Genomic DNA, 26,614 nt, shown 5'->3' on the forward strand with positions numbered 1-26,614 from the left:
TCTTTTTAATTTGCCGCCATCTTCATCTTTTATGTGTGTGCAGTGAGTCCATTAGGTGTTGTTGTCATGATGAAAGAGCAAAATTGTTTGTGCCTAAGTGAGAGTAAATTGCAACAAAAACAACAATATGACATGACATCATATATATATATATATATATATATATATATATATATATATATATATATATATATATATATATATATATATATATAATGATTTTCCTGATCTGTTTTAGGCTGTGCGAGCCGTGCATGCTGGACCCCGCCTGCGGCTTCTGCTACCGCGAGAACGGCTCGGCGCTGCTCACCTCCTCCTGCGTGCCCGTCGATCGGGCCTCCACTGAGCAGGCGGCGTGGGGCAGGTGAGTCACAGCATGCAGGTGTGTTGGGGTTGAGGATGCGACACTCTGAGGGAGGCGGGAGGATGATTACCTTCACGTATAAGATATACTATAAACGGCCCCTCAATGTGCTTGCTACCAGGTGTTCTAATTCCAGCCAGATGAGAGAGCATACTTACTGGGCCTACAACTACTGCCCCACCTCCTTCTCATGGCTCGTCTTGCTGGGATTGATGTTCTACCTGGCGGCTTTTGCGCCAGGTAAGACACAACTGAATTACACGATTGCATTTACCTTCCAAGCGGCTCTTCTTTTGCAGCACCTCTCCAGCTTCATCTGAAGACCAAAATGTGGAAGAAGCACAACACTGAATTGTTTTCTGATGCATTGTAAGGTGTTTGTCTTTTTTTTCACTCAAGGAATGGGCCCAATGCCGTGGACCATTAATTCGGAGATCTATCCACTGTGGGCCAGGAGCACAGGTAACGCTTGTGCGGCCGGAATCAACTGGACCTTCAACGTACTGGTCTCGCTCACCTTCCTGCACTTGGCCCAGTACTTCACCTACTACGGTCAGCTAAAAAAAAAAATACACATCTGTTGTTATTATTATTATTATTATTATTATTATTATTATTATTATTATTATTATTATTATTATTATTATTATTATTATTATTCAATGAACTTTTGACTGATGGAAATATATGTACAGCGTTGTGGAACACCTCCAACAGGAAGCTGCAGGATTTTCCTCCTTGCACAGAAGAAATTAACCTTTCGTGGCACTGACAATTGTTCAGTTATTGGAATTATTGGAGACACATTCTGCGATGGCCTGTGGGTTTGTCATTGATCTTGAAACGCAAGAAAGAAAAAAAGAGCACAGTGCTTCACAGTATCATTTAAACACAATGATGGATGAATGGATGGATGGATGGATGGATGGATGGATGGATATTTGATAGATGTATAGATATTAGAGGATGGCTGGATGGATGGATGGCTGGATGGATGGATGGATGGATGGATGGATGGATGGATATATAGATATTGGATGGATGGATGGATGGATGGATGGATGGATGGATGGATGATGGATGGATGGATGGATGGAGGGATGGATGGATGGATGGATGGATGGATGGATGATGGGTGATGGAGGGATGGATAGATGGATGGCGAGATGGATAAATGGATGGATGGATGGATGGATGGATGGATGATGGGTGATAGATGGATGGATGGATGGATGGATATTTGATAGATGTATAGATATTAGAGGATGGATGGATAGATGATGGATGGATGGATGGATGGATGGATGGATGATAGGTGATGGAGGGATGGATAGATGGATAGTGAGATGGATAAATGGCTGGATAGATAGATCGATGGATGGATAGATAGGTGGATAGATAGGTGGATGCATGGATGGATGGATGTCACGTCTTCCTGTCTGGTACGGTGCATGTCTGTGATGATCACGACTTTGCGTGTTTAATGACACCAGAAAATGTGATTTTGCTTTACAACGGGGAAAATAGAGATTGCATCTGCCTCATTAAACTTCTGTCAGTGTCGTCATTATACGAGCTGAGTGGAGAATAACTTTTCCCTCTGTCAAATATTTCACTGTCTGTCAATTGAGTTGCCCTCAGGATGTTTTCTGTGTTTCCTTCAGGAAAAAAAAAAAGTTAAAAGGCAATCACGGCGTTTTCCGGTGTCAACGTGCCGTGACATGTTCTCCTTTGTTTTGTTCGTCCTCTCCCCCCAGGCGCCTTCTTCCTCTACTGCGGCATGGCCTTCCTGGGCTTGCTCTTCATCTACGGCTGCCTGCCCGAGACCAAAGCTCGGCGCCTGGAGGAGATCGAGGCGCTCTTCGAGAACCAGCTGTGCTCATGCGGCGCGTCCGACTCGGACGAGGGGCGGCAGGTGGAGTACATCCGGGTCAAGGGGTCAAACTACCATCTGTCGGACAACGACGCGTCCGACGTTGATTAAGACGTTCACCGATGATGTTTAGGTGCGCTTGATTTGTTTTAAACTGCGAGCTGGGAACCTCTGCTTGACCTTGTGAATGTTTGACTTAACGCCAAATTTGGAGACAAATCTCAAGCTGTGCATCACAAATATGTCAAGTGAGCACATCATATGTATAAAACATAGACACTTGACCAAATCATGCTCACAAACCCACATAAATCTGAGATACATTATGACTTTTATCATTTAGCTCAGGGGTGGACAAAGTAGAGCCCACCAAGTATTTATTTGTGTTGTTGTTTTACTCTAAAACTGGTTCACTAATTTCTCATTCAATAATTACAAATGAAATGTGAGCCCCAGAGCACAATTGACTGAATAAAGTTGTTATAAAGAGCAGGCAACCATAAATCAACAAAGGCATATTGTCCTTATCAAGCATTTCCATTCAAGCTTTGTAGCATAGCGCACTACCCCGTCTTTTTAGCTGGCTGGTTCTATTTTTACAGAGACATATAGTGAGAGTGGGCAGCTGAAAACGCTAAGCTAGTAGCACTGAACATGCTGCCGCTTTCCCCAATGTGAGGACGAGCCCATTTCTTCTGCTCTCTGTTGTTTGATTGGCGCTGAATGGCAGCAGGCAGTAAAAGTTCATTTCAAGATGATTGTTGTGCCTGTGTTTGATGACGCTGCCTCGTAGCCCATTCTCAGTGCGAAAGTTGTCAGATCTTTTTGTTATTATTTTTACTGGTCAGTTGTGATTTTTATTTCCATTCTTCCACCACAGCCTTATGTACAAACACTTCAAATTTGTGTTATCTACGTGTCAAAATGACCTGTAGGTAGGATTTGGCATATTCTGTTTAAAAGGTGTGAGACACCAGTTTTTTTGTTTTTTTATGGTGAACATAAATAACAACTGTACTTAAATAATTTGTCAATTAAGATGTATTGTGGTCACATTTAAACAGGGATTCATATTAGTACTCTTGCACAATCTGACATACGTCATGTCAACAGATTTATTATTGTTTGCATTGGATCATACTCAAAGTTGTTTCAAATGTTTCTCCTCTAGTCTTAAAAATATCCTAAACAGATTCTGTCATTCAGTTATGCAAATGATGTCATGACTTGTACTTTGTTTCAAGTGGAGAGTGAAAGTACCATCAAATTGTTTTATGTGGTTAAAAAAAAAGAAGAAGAAAAAAACAAGATAATTTTGTACTTCAAGTTCCATGTCCAGACTTGTACAATTGGTGAGCAAATATTTGCAGTGATTGTTTCAGGCTGCACTTTTGTGTCGTGTTAGCCTTCTCGCAGTTGTGAACACTTGTGTCCACACGTTGAACAGTCTTTGTGTATAATGTAGTGTGTCACGTGACTGTGGGTGCGATTCCGCACTTTTCGGCCAAGTAGAGGAAGACCGATGGAGTGATGTATATTCAATTGTCTGAGCTGTAAAATGTTTTGCTAGAGTTTATATTCTAATACAACAAAAATATGTTTGAGTGTGTGCGTATCAGGGGAAAGAAATAAAGAAGTGAATCAGTAATGCTTTGTGCTTTTATTTCAGTGTTGCTATGACAACGGGAGGTTAACAGAAGGCATTCCAAATAGAACAAACGTGCACACAACAGTTATGTTTTCTTGCCCTTATCATTCTTCCTCCCTTCTCTGCTTGAGCAGGAGCAAAATGTCGCCTGTTTCCTGGAGTGTTTCTCCCCCTACTCCCTGGTGGGGGCGTTGTCCGACTTTGCTTCATCCGGGGGCTCTTGCTCCAGGGGGCTCTGCTGCATGCCTACTGAGAAGGATGATACATTTGCCAACCACAGTGTATCCAATTTCACTTACTAGTCTTGAGATTTTTTATTTCAGACTGCACCTTTCCTGTTTTTGCTCACTGTGTCCTGAAGAGACACCTGTGAACTCATTCTGCTGTTACTTCGACGATTTGGATTCAAAAGGCCTAAAAAGTTGCCTTTCTTATTCCTGCGCAGTGTTTGCTTCCTTTTAGTCTTTGCGCTTCCTTTGGCAGGAGCTTCTATGCAGCCAGTGCGCACCCTGGTGGCTTCCTGCTGTAGTGACACGACAGGTGCCGAAGATTCCGAGAGCAGGCTGCACTGAATAGCAACGTGGAATTTCTCGGAAGTGGACTGGAGGATGGTTTGAGTATCGGCATCTCTTTTTTCACTGGCTTCTTCCTTGCATGCACATATCTGCGGGCTATTGGCTGGGGCGTGTTTCTGAAGATATGCTGGAGGATGGCAACTTTCTTCACCCTAATAAATAGAGAAAAAAACTGCATCAAGTAATTTAAGTGTATTTTTTTATCAAATTATTAAGCTACAGCTCTCAAATCCCATTTTGAGAACTGTTGACGCACACTGTGTCAGTTATTAGTATTACTTAACCAAGCAGTAGCAGTTTGGTAACTTACGTCGCTGGAGGCTGAACTCGCGTAACCCCACTTGCAAGAGAAAGTTGGCAAATATGGCAATTCTGGGTATGCTTTACAGGGGGAGAACAAACTTCATCCTATTTGCATAATGGATGAAAGAAGGAATGTGTGTAAGGTGAAGGTGGACTTACAGTTCAGATTGTGAATGGAGAGCTGTGAAGGAATTATGACATAATTTAGGAATAAATTATTTTAGTTTTGTTGTTATAGTTTGCCACTGGGTGGCAGTATTGCTGATCTTACCTGCTCGCCAACAGACTGTGGCTCAGGGATAGTTCTGGACAAAACAAATGTTAGACTCCACTTGTGGTTGGATCAATGTTGGATCATGTTACCTACTGTGGAGTTGAAGCTTGGATTGAAGTTTCATCCTTGAAGAATATCTTTGCTTTTTCACTCCCAAAATGACAAGCTAAAAGGTTAAGAAAGGTTATTAACCTCTCTTTGCCATAAGAGTTGTGAAAATGATTGCTGGATTTTTACCATCAGTTTCATATTCATCACAAGCAAATCCCTTGAAGATGTTGTCAAATTGCTGCTCGTTCCCTGCCTGGTTTAGAGCGAAGTCCAGGGTGAACTCAGGTTGAGACCGATGGCTCAGGAGGGTGTCTTCAGCTCTTTGGTGATCAGTGGCTGCACTGTAAGCACAAAAAATATGAGTCGCTCTTTTTTCACATGGGCCTTAAGTGGTCAAATTGTTCTCACTGTGGAGTGCCAAAGAGCGCTGCTGAGGGTGTGGCCGAATTAGAAGACCTGAAGTTGTCTTCTGGCATCCCTCCGGGCTTACAGAATGGCTGAAACTACAGTCAATTATGAGCAAATGCTATACGGTGGAATGAATAACTCGTTTGTGATGTTGTATGGAAGCTACCGTGTTCTGATCCTGACCCGATGTGCCCCAAGGTGTAAGGAACCAGCCAGGAAGTGGATGGCTGTGCCTTCCCTGCTGAAAGATTCTCTCTGCAAAGATGAATCCAACGTGTCATTTCTGTTTTTACCGCTGTTAAAATACTGAGACACACCTGAGGAGGAGGAGGACAAGGATGGGAAGGGGCTGAGGTGTTCCGCATTGTGCGGCACGTAGTTGTCTGAGAAGGAGCACTCCACAACCGGTGATATCTTAAGACAAACACATTTTTGAGTATGTTCTTGCCTCAACAATCAGTTACTGTACTAGTTGGCTTATTGTTGACGTAAATTGCCTATAGATGGCACAAGATGGCGGCAAAGCTCTCTTTTCGAAAGGGAGAAGGTTAATGCCCAACTAAATGGAGCTCAATCATTTATTTCAACATAGTTCTTTAGCCCCAAGATCCCACAAATGGGCACCAAACTATTATTTTTATATTAGACATTCCTTTGGCCTGAGCACAAAAATAGTACAGTGGTTCAACTTATCACGGATACACTAAATCGCAGATTTGTATTTGGGTCCACAATTCATACATTACGGGGTTTATCTTGGGTTGTACCTCTATTGCACGGGTTTTTCAGAGACTATTATCAACCCTACCCATCCCAGATTTACTGTATTCTTTTTTTATGCTGCTATTTTTCTTATATTTACAAAGTTAACAAGTGTTTAGGAGGGTGGGAACTGTGTGGTGGCTTCGTTATAGCTAAGTAGAAGCATAACTTGCGCCCAAAACGAATTTTTTTTTTTTTTTTGTACGTCCTCTACTTTGTGGAAATTCACCTTTCGCAGGTACACAGTAAATTTGGTAGAGTAAATTTGACTCTATAGTAAATTTGACTTCAGTGGGACCAAATAGACTCAATTTTAGAGTAATGTTTACACTTGGAAGAGAGTAAAATAAAGAATTGGAAAAAAAAAGAAGTCATTCATGTGTTGAGTAAAAACCTCACGACATTCAGCTTGGGAGACAGCCACACTACCAGCAGGAGTAAATTAGTTGAGACTCGTTACAGTGGTACCTTGACTTCATACTTTAATTCATCCCTGCACTAAAACCAGAAAATGCAAGCACTAAGCAACCAAAGTGAACTGAATGTGGCAGGGTGTTGTGAAGTTTGGCTTCTGCCACTTGAAAAACCTCGTAATTTGGGCCACTGATAAATCATAGAAACCTCACAAGCTAGACTGATAATTGTGATTCAGTCAAGGGAGTTCTTTACATTATCAATCTGGGACTCAATCTGGGACAATTTTGGCAGATCCGTTCGGGAAAGAAGGAACTTGCTGTACAATACTTTGAGCTGATTGGACGATGCGGCATCTTTGCATGTTTGTTTTGACCAATCAAGGCAATCATCTTCGGTCTCGTCTTGTGGGAGAAGCACAAACATCTTTACCAGATAAAAATGCACGAAGCACCTCTCGCTGTTCAAATTCAACAAGGAAATGGTGAGCAATTCTGCGAGAACAGAACTGCAACGCCCATTCGTCAATTAGGATTGTTTGTTAAACCCCACCAACCCCCCCCCCCCCCCTCCCCCTCCCCCACGCAGCGAGTGTGCAGCGCATCTCAGCTCCTTGAAATGCTTCAGACAACTAAGACAGACATACGACACGTCGACGGGAACGCGCAACCGAGGGGCACAAAGGCTTCGGAGGCGCATGTATTTGGGACGTGGCCCATACGTCGCAAACCGCAACCGGAAACAAAGCTGATGTGTGAAACCCCAGAAGTCGTAAGTCCCGCCTCCTCCATGGCATATACCCCATTACGAGTTATCTGGTTTTGTTATTACAGCTTAGCTTACCTGCTCTCCAGCCGACTGTGGATCAGGGACAGTTCTGGACAAAACAAATGTTAAATGTTAGACATGTAACATGAATACACTTAGTAGTTGGATCATGTGACCTACTGTGAGGCTAAAGCTTGGATTGAAGTTTCCTCCTTGTTGAATAGCTTTGCTTTTTCACTCCCAAAATGACAAGCTATAAAGTTAGGAAGGGTTAACCTCTTTTTGCCCCAAACGTTGTGAAAATTATTGCTGGATTATTACCATCAGTTTCATATTCATCACAAGCAAATCCCTTGAAGATGTCGTCAAATTGCTGCTTGTTCCCTGTCTGGTTTAGAGCGAAGTCCAGGGTGAACTCAGGTTCAAACCGATGGCTCAGGAAGGTGTCTTCAGGTCTTTGGTGATCAGGGGCTGCACTGTAGGCACAAAAATATCAGTCGCTCTTATTTCACATGGGTCTTAAATGGTCAAATTGTTCTCACTGTGGAATGCCAAAGAGCGCTGCTGAGAGTGTGGCCGGGTTAGAAGACCTGAAGTTGTCTTCTGGCATCCCTCCCGGCTTACGGAATGGCTGAAACTACAGTCAATTATGAGCAAATGCTATACGGTGGAATGAATAACTCGTTTGTGATATTGTATGGAAGCTACCGTGTTCTGATTCTGACCCGATGTGCCCCAAGGTGTAAGGAACCAGCCAGGAAGTGGATGGATGTGCCTTCCCTGCTGAAAGATTCTCCCTGCAAAGATGAATCCAATGTGTCATTTCTGGTTTTACCACTGTTAAAATACCGAAAAACACACCTGAGGAGGAGGACGAAGATGAGAAGGGGCTGAGGTGTTCCGCTTTGGAAGGCATGTAGTCGGATGCGCTGTTGTCTGAGAAGGAGCACTCCACAACCGGTGACATCTTAAGCCAAAAACATTATGTTGATGAGTATGTTCTTGCCTCAACAATCTTTGAGTTGACTTATATACTAACACACAGCAGGAGCTCTCTTCCAAGTGTAAATATGACTTTAAAACAGAGTCGATTTGGTGCCATTGTAAATAGAGATAAATTTACTCTCCAGAATTTACTGTGTGGGCGTGGAACATAACACCCGTGAAAAGCGAGGAAACACTGTATTTATTCATAAATAAATAAATACATAAATAAATAAATAAATATTGCGTGGTGAAAAAAGTTCCTCTCTGGATTATTTCGTTTGTCATACAATTAACTGCACAACATCTTTAAAATTTGCTGTTTTCCTTTAAAAGACTACCATTCACTGTCAAACGCCTGCTTTTTTAATGTTTTATGTTATGTTTTTTTTTTTTGGTGTCCTTTAAAGCGCTTTATGACAGTTCAGGCTGTTTGAAAGCGCTATATAAATAAACTTGAGTTGAGTTGAGTTTTGTTACTTACTCGTTGAATCTTGAAGGCTTGTGGGATCATCTTTTTTGTCCTACCGCCTTGAACACTAAACAAAGCAGCAGTCAAGGTTTTCAGTGTGATTGGGCAGCATTTCATCTTGATAAAACCGTTATTAACAAAAGTCAGAGGTGACCTGACACTGTATCGTCATGGCCCTGAAATGGTACAAAGAGTTACTTTGAAGGACAATAATACAGTGTCCCAAGGGACTAAAGTGAACTCCTACTACAATCTAGAAGTAGGGCAAAGGGCAAACTCAAGATTTCACAGTATGCACATGCAATGTTGCAACCTTCCCCCTAGTAAAACGGTGTGACCCGTGATGAAAACAACTGTCACCCTTTGTTCCACCTGCATTGAGGTTGGCTTTCAACCAGACTCAGCTGGGATGGAGAGCCGGGACTCATTGGGAGTACCAAGGGGTGGACACCCCGCTTCTTCCCTCCTCGTTTGGAACCCAAAACTGATACTTGGGGAGGATCTGAAAGACATCATAGCATAGACCAGTACTTACAGTCTCCTAATATGTGTGTTCACTTCATACATACAGTATGGCAACATGTTAACGAAAAATGGTATTAGCCCCAAATTCTTCTTTATGAGTTCTCTACTAAGTACATTTTACCTTTAAGCTCTTTCTTTGTAGCTATCCGGTTGACCACAAACATTGTCAAAAGGTCCATACTGCCAAAGGAACTGTGTTTAGATGAGGAAGGTGTGGAAACTGCCAGGTTTTCCCATTTATTTTGCATTTTCCTCTTTTGAAAGAATTCCTAACAGTGGGAGAGGCACAAAAATATCGTTAAGATAAACTGTATGTCAAATATGTCAAGGTGTTGTCATACCCGCTGCTTTTTCGTATCATCTTTCGTCATAAGTCGCTTCCTGTACGGAAAGGCACGTTTAGCACGGCATAAGTTAATACAGTTTTAATTCAACATTATTTAACCTTACCTCGACCCGCCAACCCAGTTCATTTTAAACAAAATACTGTAGTCAGCAATGTCAAAAATGTGTTGTTGTTGTTGTTGTTTTTTTTTGTTTTTTTTTGTTTTTTGTTTTTTTTACCCCAACTGCTCGCTTAACTAGTTTGACATTGATAAAACTGACTGGTGACAACTGCACTCATACGAGTTCAGAACTGTTCATGAGCAGGTTAATAATGTAACATTAATATAATAGATAGAACATAGAACGTTTTTTGTAATGCAAATAAATATTAATTTATATCTACACTATAAAACGGTTGGTCGCGTTGAACTGCAGGCGGAAGTAGTTTATTTTGAAAAGTAAACCCGGAAGTGTAACGTTTCTTCTCAATGCCGGGTTAAGCTTCAGAGCAGGATGTAGCGGTACGTCTTTGGACCGTTTTTTATGCATTCAGCGCGGCAGTCTGAGGTCCGTCTCCCTTCTCACGTCGACGCTGTGAGTGGATTTAGGGTGATGGGCGTTTGGGGGACCGTCATAAAAGCCGACTAACGTTCTAAACATGTCCAACATCCTTCGTGCGGCGGCCAAAGTAAAATGGGACCGCACGGCCGTAGCCAAGCGAGCCGTGTTCCTGGCGGCGGCTGCCTACGGCGTCAAAACGCTCTACCCGCTCATCTGCAGGCAGCTCTGCAAAAAACAAGGCGACCGACAGGCTGAAAACGGGTCTGTATGTTTGTTAAAATCCCGCATAGACGCTGCGAGCCCATCAAAGGCGTCCCCCGGGGTCAACGCCGAATTCTTCAAGGAGATCTTGGAACTTGCAAAAATCCTGTTCCCCAAGCTTCTGTCCAAGGAGCTCGCTTTGCTTTCATTGCACTCTGTGGCTCTGATCTCCAGGACCTTCCTGTCCATCTATGTGGCCAGCTTGGACGGCAAGATCGTGAAGACCATCGTAGAGAAGCAGCCGAGGAGCTTCATCATCCAGCTCATCAAATGGCTCCTCATCGCCATCCCTGCCACCTTTGTCAACAGCGTCATCCGCTTCTTGGAGTGCAAGCTGGCCCTGGCCTTCCGCACCCGCCTGGTGAACCATGCCTACCGGACCTACTTCGCGGACCAGACCTACTACAGGGTCAGCAACATGGACGGGAGGCTGGCCAACCCGGATCAGTCCCTCACAGAGGACGTGCTGATGTTCTCCCAGTCGGTGGCCCATCTGTACTCCAACCTCACCAAGCCCATCCTGGACGTGGTGCTCACCTCCTACACGCTCATCCAGACGGCTCGGTCCCGGGGTGCCAACGCCAGCGGGCCCACGCTGCTGGCCGGCCTAGTGGTCTTCGCCACCGCCAAGGTGCTCCGGGCGTGCTCGCCGAAATTCGGGAAGCTGGTGGCCGAGGAGGCGCACCGGAAAGGGTACCTGCGCTACGTGCACTCCAGGATTATCGCCAACGCCGAGGAAATTGCCTTCTATAGGGGACACAAGGTATGTATTGTAATGTACAGGTGTTCTACCTTTAGGAGGACTTTAGGACACAGGTGTTGGACTCATATGTCTTTGCTCACAAATTTGGGAACCAATTAGACATCATGGCTAAACAATTCATAGGTTTAAAAAACTTTAAACCAACCTATGTTAAACCTTGTTGTTTACTATGAGAATTGACTGAACTTATTATTATCCATCCATCCATTTTCTTGACCGCTTATTCCTCACAAGGGTCGCGGGGGGTGCTGGCGCCTATCTCAGGTGGCTCTGGGCAGTAGGCGGGGGACACCCTGGACTGGTTGCCAGCCAATCGCAGGGCACACAGAGACGAACAACCATCCACGCACACAAGCACACCTAGGGACAATTCGGAGCGCCCAATTAACCTGCCATGCATTTCTTGGGAATGTGGGAGGAGACCGGAGTACCCGGAGAAGACCCACGCAGGCACGGGGAGAACATGCAAACTCCACCCAGGAATGGCCGAAGCCTGGACTCGAACCGGAGTCCTCAGAACTGGGAGGCGACGTGCTAACCAGTCTGCTAGTTGTGCTGGACTAGAATTGCTCAACTTGGCAGTTCATCACTTACAGGGGTTTTCCTGGCTCAAAGTGAGGCAGAGGTGGCATCACACTGACTGATGGGTGACGACCAATACCATGTATTGCTATCGGTACTCGCGGCGGTTACCGATACCATTATGGGCCGCGTCATGGACTAGAAGTTGGAAATTATTTGAATATAAAGTTGCCATTAATTTTTACCATTTTTTTAAACTCCAATCATTAAAAATTCATCCACTAGTACATATTAAATTGTAAACATAGTTCAGCGTTGTTGTAAAACACTATTATGTTTATTGTATATACTGTTTTTTTTCTGACTCGGGCGATGGCTTTATGGTTGCACAATGATCTGTTTCTTCTGTACGTTGTTTAAAAAAAAAAAAAAAGTGCGTGTGTGTGTGTGGGGGGGGGGGGGGGGGGGGGTCCTGCTTCTTCTTCAGTTGTTGCCTGAGGTCTTTCTGGTGCACTGATGTTGATATAGCGCCTCCATAATGGCACAATACTGCAACTGCATCATCTGGCCACTTTTCATCTGGTCTTTTTTTTTTTTTTTTCCTTCTCGACATAGTTAGTATGAAGGGATTAAAGAATCTCATGATGTACCATCAGTGATGGTACGTTACAATCATTTGAGTCAGGTGTGTCTTCTTGACCCAGGTTAAGAACAAATGTGATATACTTACATAACTATAATACCATAACTATAATACAAGTTAGTATATGGTTGTAGTAAATGAATTGATTTAATGTATTTTGCACAAGTTCAAAAGCTATCTTTACCGTCGAGAAGTAGTTCTTGAACCTTACACCAAATGCCACCTAAAAAAGAAGGAACTCTTTAAGGCTGTACATTGGCATACTTAGTAGGCTTTTTTTTTTTCTTTTTTTTTAATCAAAAACGAGACAAAAATATATTCCTAAAAAGTTTATTTAATATTATTATAAGCCACTGTCATGAGTTTAAACATTAAAATTGCGCTAAAATATGGTAAAATAAAAAAGTGCATTGAAATTATGATTCAATTAAAAATATATTGCTTATGTATGTTATTTATTTATTTTATTTTTACTGGATCAAAGTTTTAAATCAAAGCATTTGTAAAGACAGTCACAATGCAGCAGACGCGTCCACGTCAAAATTTATTTTAAAGTTTAGCAGTAGTAAATGTAATAATAATGCATATGTTCATATGGAGACTGGGGTCAAGTTGTATTTTACAGTTTTAAAAATATGCAGGATTTCACAAGTTACTTCATGTTAAAAATTAGATAGCTCTTAATATGAAAAGAAAAATGCACTGAGCTGTCTGTCACCAATGTCTCACAAATGCAATTATGCCATCTTGTGGCAGGAAAAATGACCAAAACAAATCATTATCTCACTTGTTTTTTTTTACAGTACAGAGTACAGACCGTCCATCTTTTTAATTGTTACTCAATTGTATGAATTATTATGATTGTGGATTGCGGCCTGACAGGTGGAGATGCGCCAGCTCCAGAAGTGCTACCGCGCCCTGGCCGAGCAGATGAACCTGATCCTCAACAAGCGCCTGTGGTACATCATGATCGAGCAGTTCCTCATGAAGTACGTGTGGAGCGGCTGCGGCCTTGTCATGGTGGCCGTGCCCATCATCACCGCCACCGGATACGCCGATAGCGGTAATGAAAACATCACCTGAGCTGGTTTGAAAAATTATCCCTCCCCCCAAATTTTAAATACCACCCCCAATACATTGTAGAACTGTGTGGTCACTATTTTTTAACAAGTTAAAAAAACAAAGGAAAAAACAAGTGGACGGGATGTGCTGCTTTGAAGATGCCCTTTTTCTTTTGGCGCTATTAGATTTGGCAGAGGCATCTTTTGTTGAATTACAGTTACAATTGTTTAATAAAAAAAAAATATATATATATAATATTTATAATATAATTTATTTATAATATAAATATTAATGGTAGTTTGTGTTTGTTTACCTTAAATGGCAATCGCTAGTGCGCTAATGCTTATCACGATTTTTAGCATAGGCTAATGTTGTTGGTGTTTAATAATGCTCCGGCATAGAAAATATTAAATAGTAGTCAATTTGTAGTTATAGCCACTGAATTCAACTCGCATAGATGTGTGAACTAAATGGGGGTTAGTGTTTGTTTGTTTTTTTAATCACTAGCGCACTAAAGCTAATTGCGATTGCTAGGCTAATTTTGTTGGTGTTTAATAATGCATATATGCAAAAGATAAATGACTATTTATATCCACTCAATTCAACTTATGTTCAACCCAAAAAAAATAAAATACATGGCTACTGGATTTTTCAGTGGAGTAAATAATAGGATAATCGATTTTAAAAAGATTCAGTCGTGACAGCCGTACTTTTTTTTTATTTTATTTTATTTTTTTTAAGCGCTTGCTAAGCACTCATTCACTACTTGCATACTCTTCTATGCAAACTTTTTGTTTTCCAGACACCGCTGACGGTCACCCGCATCGGATGGTGAGCGAGAGGACGGAGGCGTTCACCACCGCCCGGAACCTTTTGGCGTCAGGAGCCGACGCCATCGAGAGGATCATGTCCTCCTACAAAGAGGTGATGGCCTTATTTGCATTATAATTTGAGTTTTCAATCAAATTGTTCGACTTGACACAAAAAAGAGGTGGTCATGATGTCATTGGGCATCACCGGATGAATTGAGCACCCTCTCGTACATTTTTCATCGGCTCTGATTATATGGTGTGAGCGCAGTTGATAGGCAGCAAGCCTTTGCTTGTACTTCCAAGATGACATTCTTCAGACATACTCACACCCACAAACACAGCGGCTGGCTTATGTAAAAGTAAAAAGGTGCGTGTCTGGATGAGTGGTCAGGCGGCAAGTCCCAACAAAACGGGAGTCATTTGGGAGTCAAATGGGAGAAAAAAAGGCACAGGAGTGAAATTGTTTGCCTTATTTGAGTGGCCGCTGCTCCTTCTCTCTGGCTTAACCTCCCTGCGAATAATCCTCCATCTGTTGATCTTTGAGCCTTACATCGCTCTCGCTCACTCTTGTGCGCTCTCGGCAACGATTAACAAATGTAAAGTGCCGATGTATGGCAGATGAGCATCACGTTTCATAATCGTTGCGTCCATCTTTGAGTCATCCACCCCCCCTACTTGGCATCTGCCAAGTCCCAAATCTTGCACTGGTTTGTTTAGAAGAGAATCAAGCTGAGTCAACAGCCGGTGGCGTCTTGCTGCATGCAGCTGACATGGCACTAAATAAGAGAGAAGAATTATGGCTTGCTGGAAATGCCGTGTCCAACAGAAACAATCGTTTCGGGGTTATGGAGCAAAAACTTTACTTTCTTTCATAAATTAATGCTATGCAAGAATACACCTTAACACTAATTTGCTTAAACCAGTGTGTAAAATCTAAGAGAATATGCCAATTCTAGTCAAATATTTTTACAGACAGCAGTCAAGTCATGATCATATTTAGTGCTAATGGTCATGTATAATATCATAAAAATGTGTCCTGATAAAATTGGTATTTCTATGCATTTAGAGAAAAAAAATTGTCACAACAGTAGATTATGCTATGTTTAAATAAATTGCAATTAATATGTAACATTGATTTTAAAATGACGTTTACTATGATTTGAATAAATGTAATACTGATTTTAATATTTTATTTATTCAATTCAACTTAATGAAATAAAAATGTGTATTTTTTACAACATCTGTTTGATTCAACATATATGAATAATTATTTATATGTTTAAGTATAATTCTTAAGACTCAAATTATAATGTGTATAATATATACCGGTAATATTATCAAATAAGTAAATAACAGATTTATTAACACATATGTACATGAAAATACTTGGGCCTGGCCGAAATGGATTTCTTGAGGCCAATGCCAGTTCTGATATTTGGCAGAATAAATCTATGAATACTGATTAATTGGCCGGATTGATAAAAAAAAAAAAAAATATATATATATATATATATATATATATATATATATATATATATATATATATATATATATATATATATATATATATATATATATATATATATATATATATATATATTAAAAAAAAAAAAAAAAAAAGCCAGATTAAATTTGTTGGTTGAATTACATTTCATTTTAATGAAAATAAAAATATGACAACATGAAAATACTCCTTGTTATTTTTTCTGGATTTCCTGGAATACCTTACCTAACCTCCATCAAGTAATCCATGAAATTGAACCTTGTGAGGTGCAGGTCACACTAATATTTACTAGAAAGCGGCCATTAACCCCCCCCTCCTCCCGCTTATGTGTGACAGGTCACAGAGCTGGCGGGCTACACGGCGCGGGTCCACAACATGTTTGTGGTGTTCGAGGACGTCCAAAGGGGCGTCTACAAGCGCTCGTCGCTGGCCGGCGCCAACGGCGGGGAGAAGAAAAGCAAGCCCGAGATGCACATTGACGGACCGCTGGAGATTAAGGGTACATCCTTCATTGCGACATATCCACAACAAATCTCTCTCAGAAGGGATTATTTGAACACGGATTGATTTTTCTTTACCCTTATTCTCATGTTAGGCGAAGTGATCGATGTGGACAACGGTATTGTGTGCGAACACGTCCCTATTATAACACCCAACGGTGACGTAGTGGTGTCCAGCCTCAATGTTAAGGTGAGATTGGAGGATAGTCACATGCGTCACTCAATAGAGAGTGCCCATTAAACATATATAGCTAACTTCAATTTAAATACTCCTCAATAGGGATGAACTTTAAATAGTGAGCTAGGGAGACTGTCCCTTCATCACACATTAGTTGCCATGACTACATATTCGATTTCTTTTGCTGCTTCTTCATCTTCTTCTTTTATATTCATTTGTGGCTCATTTGCCTTTATTCTAGTGTAAGACTAATTTACAAAAAATTAGAGCTGTCAAACAATAACATTTTTTAATAATCAGATTAATCACATTTTTGAATTTTGATTAATTACAATTAATCGCTTAAATAAAAAGGCATTTTATATCAACATTTTTATTTTTACCTGCGCAATTCTGAAGAGCATCTGTTATATGTTTAATCATCCACTCGCCGCCATTTTCACTGAAGCAACCCCCTTCGCTCCCAGCTGTTTTACTGGATTTTGCAAGGCCTACAGAATATTGTATTCTATTGCTATAATAACATGGAATCTACCAAAAGAAAGATAAGAGTCTATTCTTTCACCAGGGAAAAAAGTATATTTGTATCTGTTTCTGTTTTGCAGCAATTAGCATTAGAATATACCTAATTTTCATCATTATTCACAAATCTGGTGAAAACACTGGGGAAAAGAGCTTGTTGCAACATGGCCCTGGTTGATCTCTTATACTCTGCTGCCATCTGCTGGCCCTATTGTGTAATAACTACCATTGTATTACACGACCTCTTGAGGTCAGAGGCTGCATCAAAGCCTTCTGTGTGCTCTAGCATAAAAAAAAAAATAAAAAAAAATGTTTTTGGGACCCTGGCAATATTGTTTTAATTCTCTTGACATTTTATATATGAGGACATCTTCAATAATTTTTCCTCTTTTTGTAGTCAGTTAATTACTTGCCTAATTTAAAAAGGGAAAAAAAATGACCCCAGTAGTTTGACATGAACAAATATTCTAAACGTCCAATGCAAATATTTATTAAATGCTTTACTTTAATGCATGTCGTTATGTTTACTACTCAAACACAATCTGTGCTACCTTTAAACTTACTTGACTCATTCAGACATTTTCACCAGTAAAAAGTTAATATTTTGTCCAGAATGAATTTGACAACTTAATTATTTTTTATCCATCCATCCATTTTTTTGACCGCTTATTCCTCACAAGGGTCGCGGGGGGTGCTGGCGCCTATCTCAGCTGGCTCTGGGCAGTAGGCGGGGGACACCCTGGACTGGTTGCCAGTCAATCGCAGGGCAATTATTTTTCATGTACAATTAATACCTTTAAGTTATCAAATTTATTCTGGACAAAATATTAACTTTTTACTGCTGGAAATGGTTAAATGTGTCAAGTATCCCTTTAACGTAGCCACCCACTGTCAAGATAAAGGATAATCTGTGGTCAAAATTAATAGTGTGATTAATTTGCGTTAATACACGATTAATGCGATATTTTTTTGTGATTAATGAATGAGTTAACGCTTTAACTTTGACAGCACTACAAACCAAAACATTTATGTATAATAAATATCATATTGTTCCTTGTAATAACATAATAATTTTCTAACAAATACATGGCAAATGACCTTGATGCATGTTAAATAGTAGTCGCAACATTGCGGGGATGAAAAATTTGCCATTAGGTAGTTGGTATAATTTGTTGTGCCCTCCTCCACACTAACTTCTACATTAATGTGCAGACTATATGAATCAATGTTTTGCCATACAGGTGGAAGAAGGGATGCACCTATTGATCACGGGCCCCAACGGCTGCGGTAAAAGCTCCCTCTTCCGCATCCTCAGCGGCTTGTGGCCCGTGTACGGCGGTCGCCTCCACAAACCCTCCCCTCAGCACATGTTCTACATCCCGCAGAGGTATACACGCACACACGCACACCTGTATTCCACAGCACTACCGCTTTGTTTGACCGGCCTGGTGGTGAACCTTTCTGTAATCGAATCCATTGTAACAGGAGCTTTGAAATAAATATTGAACTACTTTTAAGTGTGACGGTAGTCACCAGATAAATCCTGTTGGCACATTGTGTGACAGATGAGTCACTACAATGTTTACTTGAAACAAATAGAATTTTTTTTTCCCCTCCATCTTAAAATGAATGAAAATATTTTCATCAATTCATACAGCTCAAGGTCTGTTGTTGTGGCATTGGTTAAAAAATGGAGAATGTCATTTTGACCAGACCCGCGTGGAGTGTTAAATCATTTATACATAAGTGAGTGGCAGCTGCACCAGTATTATTTACAATAAATTACAAAGCGGTTGTGCCTTTAAGTTGGTGGCTCTTAACCTGGGTCCGATCGAACCTCATGGGTTTGGCGGAGGTCAAGACACGCACCTGACTCAAATCATTGGTGAAGATCCGCCCCACTTGGACATGTATAATGGAACGTATGGTATTCCACAGGGTTCCATTCTGGGGCCTCTGCTGTTTTTACTCTATCCGCTGCACCTGGCTTCCATCTTAAAGTGTTTCAGTTGAGTCCACTTAGTTTGCAGAAACAATGTAAACGTAAACCCCTCAAAAATAAATTCTGGCCAAATGTCAATCTCACAAAGTCAAATTTTCTTGTTTCCTTGTTGCTGCGGTGTCAAAGCAGGCATATTTTGCCGAAAAGAAGCTTTATCAAGTAACACCCCCTCTTACTTTTTGTATGAAATGCTAAATTGACTCGTGTCATCCAGGCCCTACATGTCTATGGGCTCCCTGCGGGACCAGGTGATCTATCCTGATTCGGCGGACGACATGGCCGCCAGAGGCCTCGGCGACAAGGACCTGGAGGCCATCTTGGACATCGTCAACCTCAACCACATTGTCACCAGGGAAGGAGGTAGGTAATTAAGGGACAGCCAATCTTCTCACAAACGGGCCGATTGTTCGGAACACTGCAACGGCTTAGTGCTCTATGAGGGTTTAGTGACCAAAGTCCTTGATTATTGATGCAACATTAACTCACTCCCAGCCATTTTCACTGAAGCAACCCCCTTCGCTCCCGGCTGTTTTACTGAATTTTGACTGAATGTTGTGTTATATTGCTATAAAAACATGGAACTTACCAAAAGAAACATTAGAGTCTCTTCTTTTATCAGAAAACAAGTATATTTCTATCTGTTTCTATCTGTTAGCATTAGAATATATCTAAGTTTCATCATTATTCACAAACCTGTTGTAAGCACTGACTGGGAAAAAGAGATTTCGCAACATGGCACTGGCTGATCTCTTATACTCTGCCGCCTCCTACTGGCTATTTTTTTGTAATAACTACGAGTGGTGTAACGAGATCCAAACATCACTATACGATATCACGATATGGAGGTCACAATACGATAATTATCACAATATTGTGAGGGGGTTAACAATACAAAAAAAGGTCACAATATTGTCAAAAAATGAGCTCATACTAAAAAGGAAAACCACAATATTGTGCTTTTGTACATTATAGCAATGTATATAAACACCTACAATCTCGAATAACACTTAATATTGAGGTACTTAATTCCTCCTATTACGTTCTCCTTCATTTGACCATTAGCGGGAATTTTAAACATAAAAGGGCAAAAACCACATCTTATGAAAATTAAACTACACTTTAAAATAATAATAATAATAATAATAATAATAATAATAATTAGCCACCAGAGGGTGCTATAACTGCACAAATGGAAATCAACCCAACTTTTTTTTTTTTTTTTTTTTAGCAGATGTGCTGCATTTAATATCTTGACATGATTACGACGATATATTGTGGTAGTTTTAATATTGCAATATCACAATATTGCCGTTATCGTTACATCCCTAATAACTACCTCTTTAAGTGACCTCTATATGTCAGAAGCTGTATCGAAGCCTTCTGTATGCTCTAGCATTTCAAAAAAACAAAAAAACATATAAATACGTTATTGGGAGTGAAGGACAAAGTATTAAAAAACGTATTTATACGTTTTTGGCTTTGAATGGGTTTTTAAGAACAAAGTGGCCATTTTAATGGTAGAGTTGTTGTTGTCTTTTCCACCTCGAGGCTGGGATGCTGAGCTGGATTGGAAGGATGTGCTGTCGGGAGGCGAGAAGCAAAGGATGGGCATGGCTCGCATGTTTTACCACAAGTAAGGATGCTGTTAATTACCCTTCCCAAATGCTCCAATCACCTCATTAGAAACGTGTGTGTGTACAATTTTGCAACAAAATGATATCGGTCTTGTGTGTGCGTGCGTCAGGCCGAAATACGCCCTTTTAGATGAGTGCACCAGCGCCGTGAGCATCGACGTGGAGGGCAAAATTTTCCAGGCCGCCAAAGACGCCGGCATCTCCCTGCTGTCCATCACGCACAGACCCTCGCTGTGGTAAAAAAACGGACCGTCGTCGTCTTTCCGCCTCCTCATTCCCACTCCCAGTCACGCGTCCGCCCGTCTCGCGTCTCCCCGGCAGGAAGTACCACACGCACCTGCTGCAGTTCGATGGCGAGGGCGGCTGGCGCTTCGAGCAGCTGGACACGGCCACGCGACTCTCGCTCACCGAGGAGAAGCAGCGGCTGGAGAGCCAGCTGGCCGGCATCCCCGAGATGCAGCAGCGCCTCAACGAGCTCTGCAAGATCCTGGGCGACGACTCGGTGCTCAGGACCGCCGACGAGTGACGGACGGACAGGGTTTGGTTTTCACCGAGAGGCGCTCACTCCATTTTCAACTTCTTTTTTTTTTTTTTTTATATGAAAGAAGTCGTTTTTGATTTAAAAAAAAAAAAAAAAAGCCAGCCAGGGGTTCTCAAACTTACGTAACACCGTATTATACTAATGCCAATTAGACATAATTCAAAAGTTAGATAAATTAATTTTTTAGAGCATTTAAAAATGTCATCTTTACAACAAATATGCATTTAAATAGTCATAATCTTGCAAGAATAGTTTTCCCAATAAGTTAATTATGTCAAAGTTTAACATTCAACAAGTCAATTTTTAAAAATACAACTTTATTCATGTGATATTTCACTTTTTATTATTAAAAAAATACATAAATATGTGCACACCTATATATGTATATGTTCATACATATACATATATGTTTTTACATATTTATAGGAGCAGGGACATAAAAAAAAAAACAACAACCGTGTGGCGCCCACCCAAAAAAGATGTGCAATTACCCTTAGATGCCACAAGATGGTGAACATGCACTTTTTTTCTCTTTTTTTTTTTTTTTTTTAAGGCTATGGCTTAATAAAAGGGCAGTCCTCCTTTCACTTACCCCTCGTTGCCACAAGATGGCACCAAAGCAATATTTTTACATTAGACATGGCTTTGGCCTGAGCACAAAAATGTGGTTTTTTTTCATTGAACAACTCGAAGATAGGTTCATGAAAAGGTGAACTTGTGATTGCTGAACAGCAAATATGCATGAATGAAAAAAAAATGCATCTTTTTGTTGTCCAGTAAAAATAGGATTTTAATATGCCGTTTGTTTTTAAAATAATGATTTTATTTGTGCAGGGATGGCAGATATATGTGATTTATTCGTCACAATTACATCAGCGCTTTTAATTGACGCAAAGCAAGGATAGGGAGGATTAAGTAGTTTATTCTGTCAGTTTTAATATTCCCCATATCTTTTAATTAAAAATTATGTGACATTTTATTGCCGTTTTACGGACCCCAAATTCCAGTTTGAGAACCACTGCAGCTTTTAATAAGCAACAGAAACGAGCACAGATAAGAGTCAAGGGTGATGTTTTTTTGTTTTTTTTCTCAATTGATGTTTTGTTTGAACATAGCACTTTACTTTTTTGATGAAGTTACAGTATACAGTATAATGTATTTTTTAAACGAAAACGTCGTTTTCACGCTGTACGCTGCTCTCTGTGCGGAATTCTACCCAGCTCAAGTTTACCATTTCGTTCGTCGTCCACTTCATGCCTTCTTTGTTCACAATCCCCACGACCCTTTTCTTTTTTCTGCCTTTCGTTCTCCCCTGCTGGCACACACACACACACAAAAAGCCATCTCGAATCTCTTATTGGTGCGATTAATGACGCTGGTCTGAATGACCCGTGAACGGAGGAGGGGCTTTTTGGTTTAACGAACAAACACAATGCGCAAAAGAGGCCCCCACTCTGCCTGAATGTCCAGTTTGCAAAGTACCTCATGTGACCACCAATTGAAGAATATTATTCGTTATGAGGTGGAAGCTGCTTCGCAGGTGAAACTCGAGCTACTCGTTTTTTTTTGTTTTGTTTTTATTTAACAATTCACATAGATTTGTATTTTATTTTTTAAACTTTATCTCCCGACCCATGGTCTTATTTTCACAATCAAATGTGACCCTTGAGCACTTAAAAGTTTGCCCACCAAGCTTGACCCAGTTTGACTTTTGTTCCAAGCAGCTGTAATTCCCAGAAGGCTTCTGCTGCTGCTACATGCTAGGGACAACAAAAAAAAATACTCATTTCATAAAACTAAACATGTTATTAAAATAATAATAATGCCATATTGCTGGTTATGACGGACAATCAGTCACATCCCTAATTCAGTTTTGATGTGAAACCTGTGAACTGAAGAAAAAAACTAAATGCTGCCCTGCTCAGGATATTGGCTGCTAGTTTAGTTTCCCACACAATGTGACTTTTATTGGCGTTTTAATGCCGCTATGCGATTGTATGAGGGTCTTTTTTTCTTTTTTCTTGAAAATTAAGCAGCTTTGTTCATTTGATAAAGCGTCAGACAAGGTCTAGGGTTGCCATGGCAACAAGATTCACACATCTTCTCAGACTCTGCCGACAGGAGGTTGTGCGTGCTTCTAAAATGACACGGAGTCTAGACACTGGCTGGATACATTGGGGGCGAAGAGTGTTTCAGTACTGCTAATCTAATTGGAAATTAAAAAAAAAAATTAAATTAATATAAAGATCTCACTTACCTTTTTTTTTTTTTTTTTTTTAGCCCTGCCATTACTTTGTAAGGAGGTGATGTGTTATTGCATGGAACCTTTAGAAGGCAGACCATAACAATAGTAATACAGATAGTTTGATCTAATTTTGAAGATTGAATGTATTGTGTTCAAATTTGTGTGTTTATTTGATGGATTCATCATGAATTGGAATCGTCCATCCAGTTTACTTACATCCTGATCCTGCTCTCTCGTGCATGTGTTGCAGTTGACGTGTTTTCATCTTCACATGAGCAAAGATGTATTTTCTTGTAAATAAAACAATTTGCTGCAAATAACTCAAGTTGTGCTCTATATTCATAGAACGTGTTTTTATTCCATGAAATGTTCCACATGGGTGCAGTAGACCAATTCGTCCACACGATGGAAGCATAGACCTACATTTCAAAAGCAGGTTCATTTTCGTTTTTTTTGTTTTAAATCTCATTGCTCGACTTAATGTTTATATATATATATATATATATATATATATATATATATATACATATATATAAATGTAATTAAAATACATAAAATGCTATAGCTCATAGGTATTTGAGTACGTAACATTGTACGTAATAATGGTAGATGTCATCTTCATTTTTGTTACCAGTTTTGATGACCCTTGTAGTTCAGGATAGAAACCTGTTTCCGTTGAAACCGTTTGTAGAAAAATGGAAAAGTAGAAGAAGAAGAAGAAAATACACAAAAAAAAACACCCGAAACGGACTTTGCACATCTGCTGTAATTTCCCAACTCCACCACTAGGTAGGGCCATTCTCAAAAAAAAAAAAAAAAGTGAAGTCAACATCTACTAAGGTGCAGCACAAATCACTTTGCTATTGATTTATCGCAAGTTAACTATTTAATAATTAAATAAGGTGGGATTTTAGTAAAAAAAAAAAAAAAAAAAAAAAAGTTAAATGATTGAAACGGAAACAAATATATCATCATCATCATCATCATCATGGTGGATCTACAAGACGTCTTGCATTTTCTTATGTATTCTATTAAGTGGATAAATGAAAGCACAAAATAAAATAAAATAAAAGATAAAGAGAGCATAACATTTTGGCCAAACAGTTGTATAGGATTTGGCACATTACCGTCAAAACACCCTTTCAGGTGAGTCTGCAATGTTCCGTCTCAGGAAAGGGGGAGGAGTTTGCTGACGTCACCGCCTCGCTCCCATCACAACCCCCATCTCCTCCGACTCGCACGCCTATAGTGGATCTCTTCCACGCTGCTGATTTCACAGGAGCCGGCGAGCAGGCTGAGATGAAGCCGCACAATGGAAGGCCATCCTTTCCTTCGTGATACGTAAAAACTCCCCAAGTCGACGACTTTGTTGCACGGTGTGTACAAATGGAGGCTCCGCTGAGACACGAGGGGGGAGGAGGAGGAGGGGGAGGACGTCTCTCCCTCGTCTTGTAAGAGGATCAAGGGGAAAGGGGGCTATTTTTAACCGGACTCTTGTGGACTCTTCTCCGGGGCACAATGAGCGGCGGGCCGGATGAGAGCTCGGTGCGCGTGGCGCTAAGGTAAGGATGCTTCTTTCTCCCACCTGCAAAACACAAACGCAACCATGCAATCATATACAACAATGTATGAAATGTGATATTTGCATTAATTGCATTGGTGTATTTCTGCATGGAGATGTGCCTTCAGGCTATAAGGAGTGTCTTGAGGTTGCTTTTCAAGTAGCAACAACAAAAACATCAGCAGTTATTGACACAAGCAAGCCCAGTGGTGAAACAAACTAACAAAAGTGTCCATAAACCGAGGGAGGGGTGTGATTGTCAGGGTGGCGGCCATGTTGATGGGTCATGTGACCCCCGGTTGATTGAAAGTCCATGTAAGGTGTGTCACCAGGTCAAGTTTTCTTTTGTTTGAATTTTTTTTTTGCTTTTTTTTTTGGGACAGTATTGTTATTTTGGGTGTTTTTTTTTCCTTTTTATTTTAATTTGTAGTTTAATCTAATTTAGTTCTTAGTTATAATCTATTTTAATAGTTTCTTTTGTTTGAATGTATTTAATTTATTTTGGGTGTTTTTTTTCTTTTATTTTTAATTTGTGGTTTAATCTAATTTAATTCTTAATTATAATCTATTTTAATAGTTTCAAGTTTAGCTATAATGTTGATGTCATCTCCTTGGGCAAAAGAGATATTTCCTTTAGTGATTTATTCTCATTTTGTGTTTTTTCTGACGGTATTGTTTTTTTCCTTTTCATTTTAATTTGTGGTTTAATCTAATTTCATTCTCATTTCTAATCTATTTTAATAGTTTCAAGTTTAGCTATAATGTTCATGTCATCTCCTTGGGCAAAAGAGATATTTCCTTTAGTGATTTATTCTCATTTTGTGTTCAGAATGAACCAATCACATTTTAAAATTGTGTTAAATATCATAAGAATACAACAAATAAATCACATGGACAATAATCATTAGGGGTGTGAATTGCCTAGTACCTGACGATTCGATTCGTATCACGATTCACAGGTCACGATTCGATTCGATACCGATTAATCCCGATACGAATTTATAAGTCGATTGTTGCGATTTTTTTTCATTCAAATTTAGAAAATACTAATCAGTAAGCTTGTAGAGTGTAAGATTTATATGAAAATGTATTATTTATTTATCTGAAATTTCAGTCTTATAGAGGTTGTAATCTGTTTCATGTTTGAACAGCATTAAAATAAAAATATTAAGGCTTAATGTTCCGTTCATATAACATTCTTCCATGCTCAAGGTGTGAATCCTAAAAAAAAAAAAAAAAAAAAAAAAAAAAAAAAAATCGATTCTGCCCTTATTGAATCGATTCGAGAATCGCGCGATGTAGTATCGCGATATATCGCCGAATCGATTTTTTTTAACACCCCTAATAATCATATAAACACAAAATTTCATCCCGTTGTGTCCCGTGGGCATTTTTTCTCATGTAGCAGTGATTTAATAACATTTAATGTGGTTTATTGACATAAATGAAGACTGTGAGACAGCCATGTCTGCTGTTCATTTTGTTTCCCACTGTTGCTGAATGTTTTTTTTTTTTTTTGCTGAGATATCAAACGACTGCTTTGAGCATATTAAAA

At 40.1% G+C, this 26,614-nt stretch overlaps 4 protein-coding genes across 14 annotated transcripts in view; 3 read left to right on the plus strand and 1 right to left on the minus strand.

Moving 5' to 3' along the window:
• The window catches only part of LOC144003081 (proton myo-inositol cotransporter-like), a 55,392-nt gene extending 51,507 nt beyond the window's left edge, over positions 1 to 3,885 (plus strand). The window contains exons 7-10 of the mRNA XM_077498895.1: positions 239 to 364; positions 486 to 604; positions 764 to 916; positions 2,122 to 3,885. Coding sequence (XP_077355021.1) covers positions 239 to 364; positions 486 to 604; positions 764 to 916; positions 2,122 to 2,348 — 625 coding nt within the window. The 3' untranslated portion in view covers positions 2,349 to 3,885. The remainder of the gene's footprint in view (positions 1 to 238; positions 365 to 485; positions 605 to 763; positions 917 to 2,121) is intronic.
• On the minus strand, positions 3,879 to 10,248 carry redic1 (regulator of DNA class I crossover intermediates 1). Of its 6 annotated transcripts, none has more exons than XM_077498890.1 (21): positions 9,872 to 10,248; positions 9,763 to 9,802; positions 9,543 to 9,690; positions 9,269 to 9,398; positions 8,909 to 8,963; positions 8,302 to 8,407; positions 8,149 to 8,237; positions 7,983 to 8,077; positions 7,762 to 7,916; positions 7,621 to 7,693; positions 7,516 to 7,549; positions 5,814 to 5,910; positions 5,663 to 5,751; positions 5,497 to 5,591; positions 5,275 to 5,429; positions 5,131 to 5,203; positions 5,035 to 5,068; positions 4,923 to 4,944; positions 4,771 to 4,841; positions 4,216 to 4,612; positions 3,879 to 4,134 (listed from the first exon to the last, which is right to left on the minus strand). In XM_077498890.1, exons 1-21 carry the CDS (start codon positions 9,892 to 9,894, stop codon positions 4,058 to 4,060), a joined length of 2,058 nt encoding a protein of 685 aa, XP_077355016.1. In that variant the 5' UTR covers positions 9,895 to 10,248; the 3' UTR covers positions 3,879 to 4,057. The 6 variants fall into 6 exon arrangements, with proteins under 6 accessions (XP_077355016.1, XP_077355014.1, XP_077355015.1 ...); XM_077498888.1 differs by having other exon boundaries at positions 9,257 to 9,398; XM_077498889.1 differs by having other exon boundaries at positions 3,879 to 4,131; positions 9,257 to 9,398; positions 9,872 to 10,247.
• On the plus strand, positions 9,988 to 23,818 carry abcd2 (ATP-binding cassette, sub-family D (ALD), member 2). The gene is made up of 10 exons (XM_077498887.1): positions 9,988 to 11,333; positions 13,381 to 13,561; positions 14,363 to 14,484; positions 16,213 to 16,375; positions 16,472 to 16,566; positions 18,318 to 18,463; positions 19,293 to 19,438; positions 20,627 to 20,711; positions 20,823 to 20,948; positions 21,034 to 23,818. Exons 1-10 carry the CDS (start codon positions 10,407 to 10,409, stop codon positions 21,236 to 21,238), a joined length of 2,196 nt encoding a protein of 731 aa, XP_077355013.1. The 5' UTR covers positions 9,988 to 10,406; the 3' UTR covers positions 21,239 to 23,818.
• Positions 23,819 to 24,707: 889 nt separating this feature from the next.
• Positions 24,708 to 26,614, plus strand: part of LOC144003742 (kinesin-like protein KIF21A) — a 35,479-nt gene continuing 33,572 nt past the window's right edge. For all 6 annotated transcript variants that reach the window (XM_077500277.1, XM_077500278.1, XM_077500279.1 and 3 more), the window contains exon 1: positions 24,708 to 25,060. In XM_077500277.1, coding sequence (XP_077356403.1) covers positions 25,017 to 25,060 — 44 coding nt within the window. In that variant the 5' untranslated portion in view covers positions 24,708 to 25,016. The remainder of the gene's footprint in view (positions 25,061 to 26,614) is intronic.

Source organism: Festucalex cinctus, chromosome 16 (genome assembly GCF_051991245.1).
Source record: "Festucalex cinctus isolate MCC-2025b chromosome 16, RoL_Fcin_1.0, whole genome shotgun sequence".
NCBI classification, from domain to species: Eukaryota; Metazoa; Chordata; class Actinopteri; order Syngnathiformes; family Syngnathidae; genus Festucalex; species Festucalex cinctus.

Coding starts and splice junctions, on each gene's coding strand:
- redic1 (XM_077498888.1), bottom strand. CDS start 9,894: ATGAACTGGGTTGGCGGGTCGAG. Junction 9,803..9,871: donor AACTGGGTTGGCGGGTCGAG/GTAAGGTTAAAT, acceptor CTTTCCGTACAG/GAAGCGACTTATGACGAAAG. Junction 4,842..4,922: donor CTCCATTCACAATCTGAACT/GTAAGTCCACCT, acceptor CCCCCTGTAAAG/CATACCCAGAATTGCCATAT.
- abcd2 (XM_077498887.1), top strand. CDS start 10,407: ATGTCCAACATCCTTCGTGCGGCGGCCAAAGTAAAATGGGACCGCACG. Junction 14,485..16,212: donor TCATGTCCTCCTACAAAGAG/GTGATGGCCTTA, acceptor TATGTGTGACAG/GTCACAGAGCTGGCGGGCTA. Junction 20,712..20,822: donor GCTCGCATGTTTTACCACAA/GTAAGGATGCTG, acceptor TGCGTGCGTCAG/GCCGAAATACGCCCTTTTAG.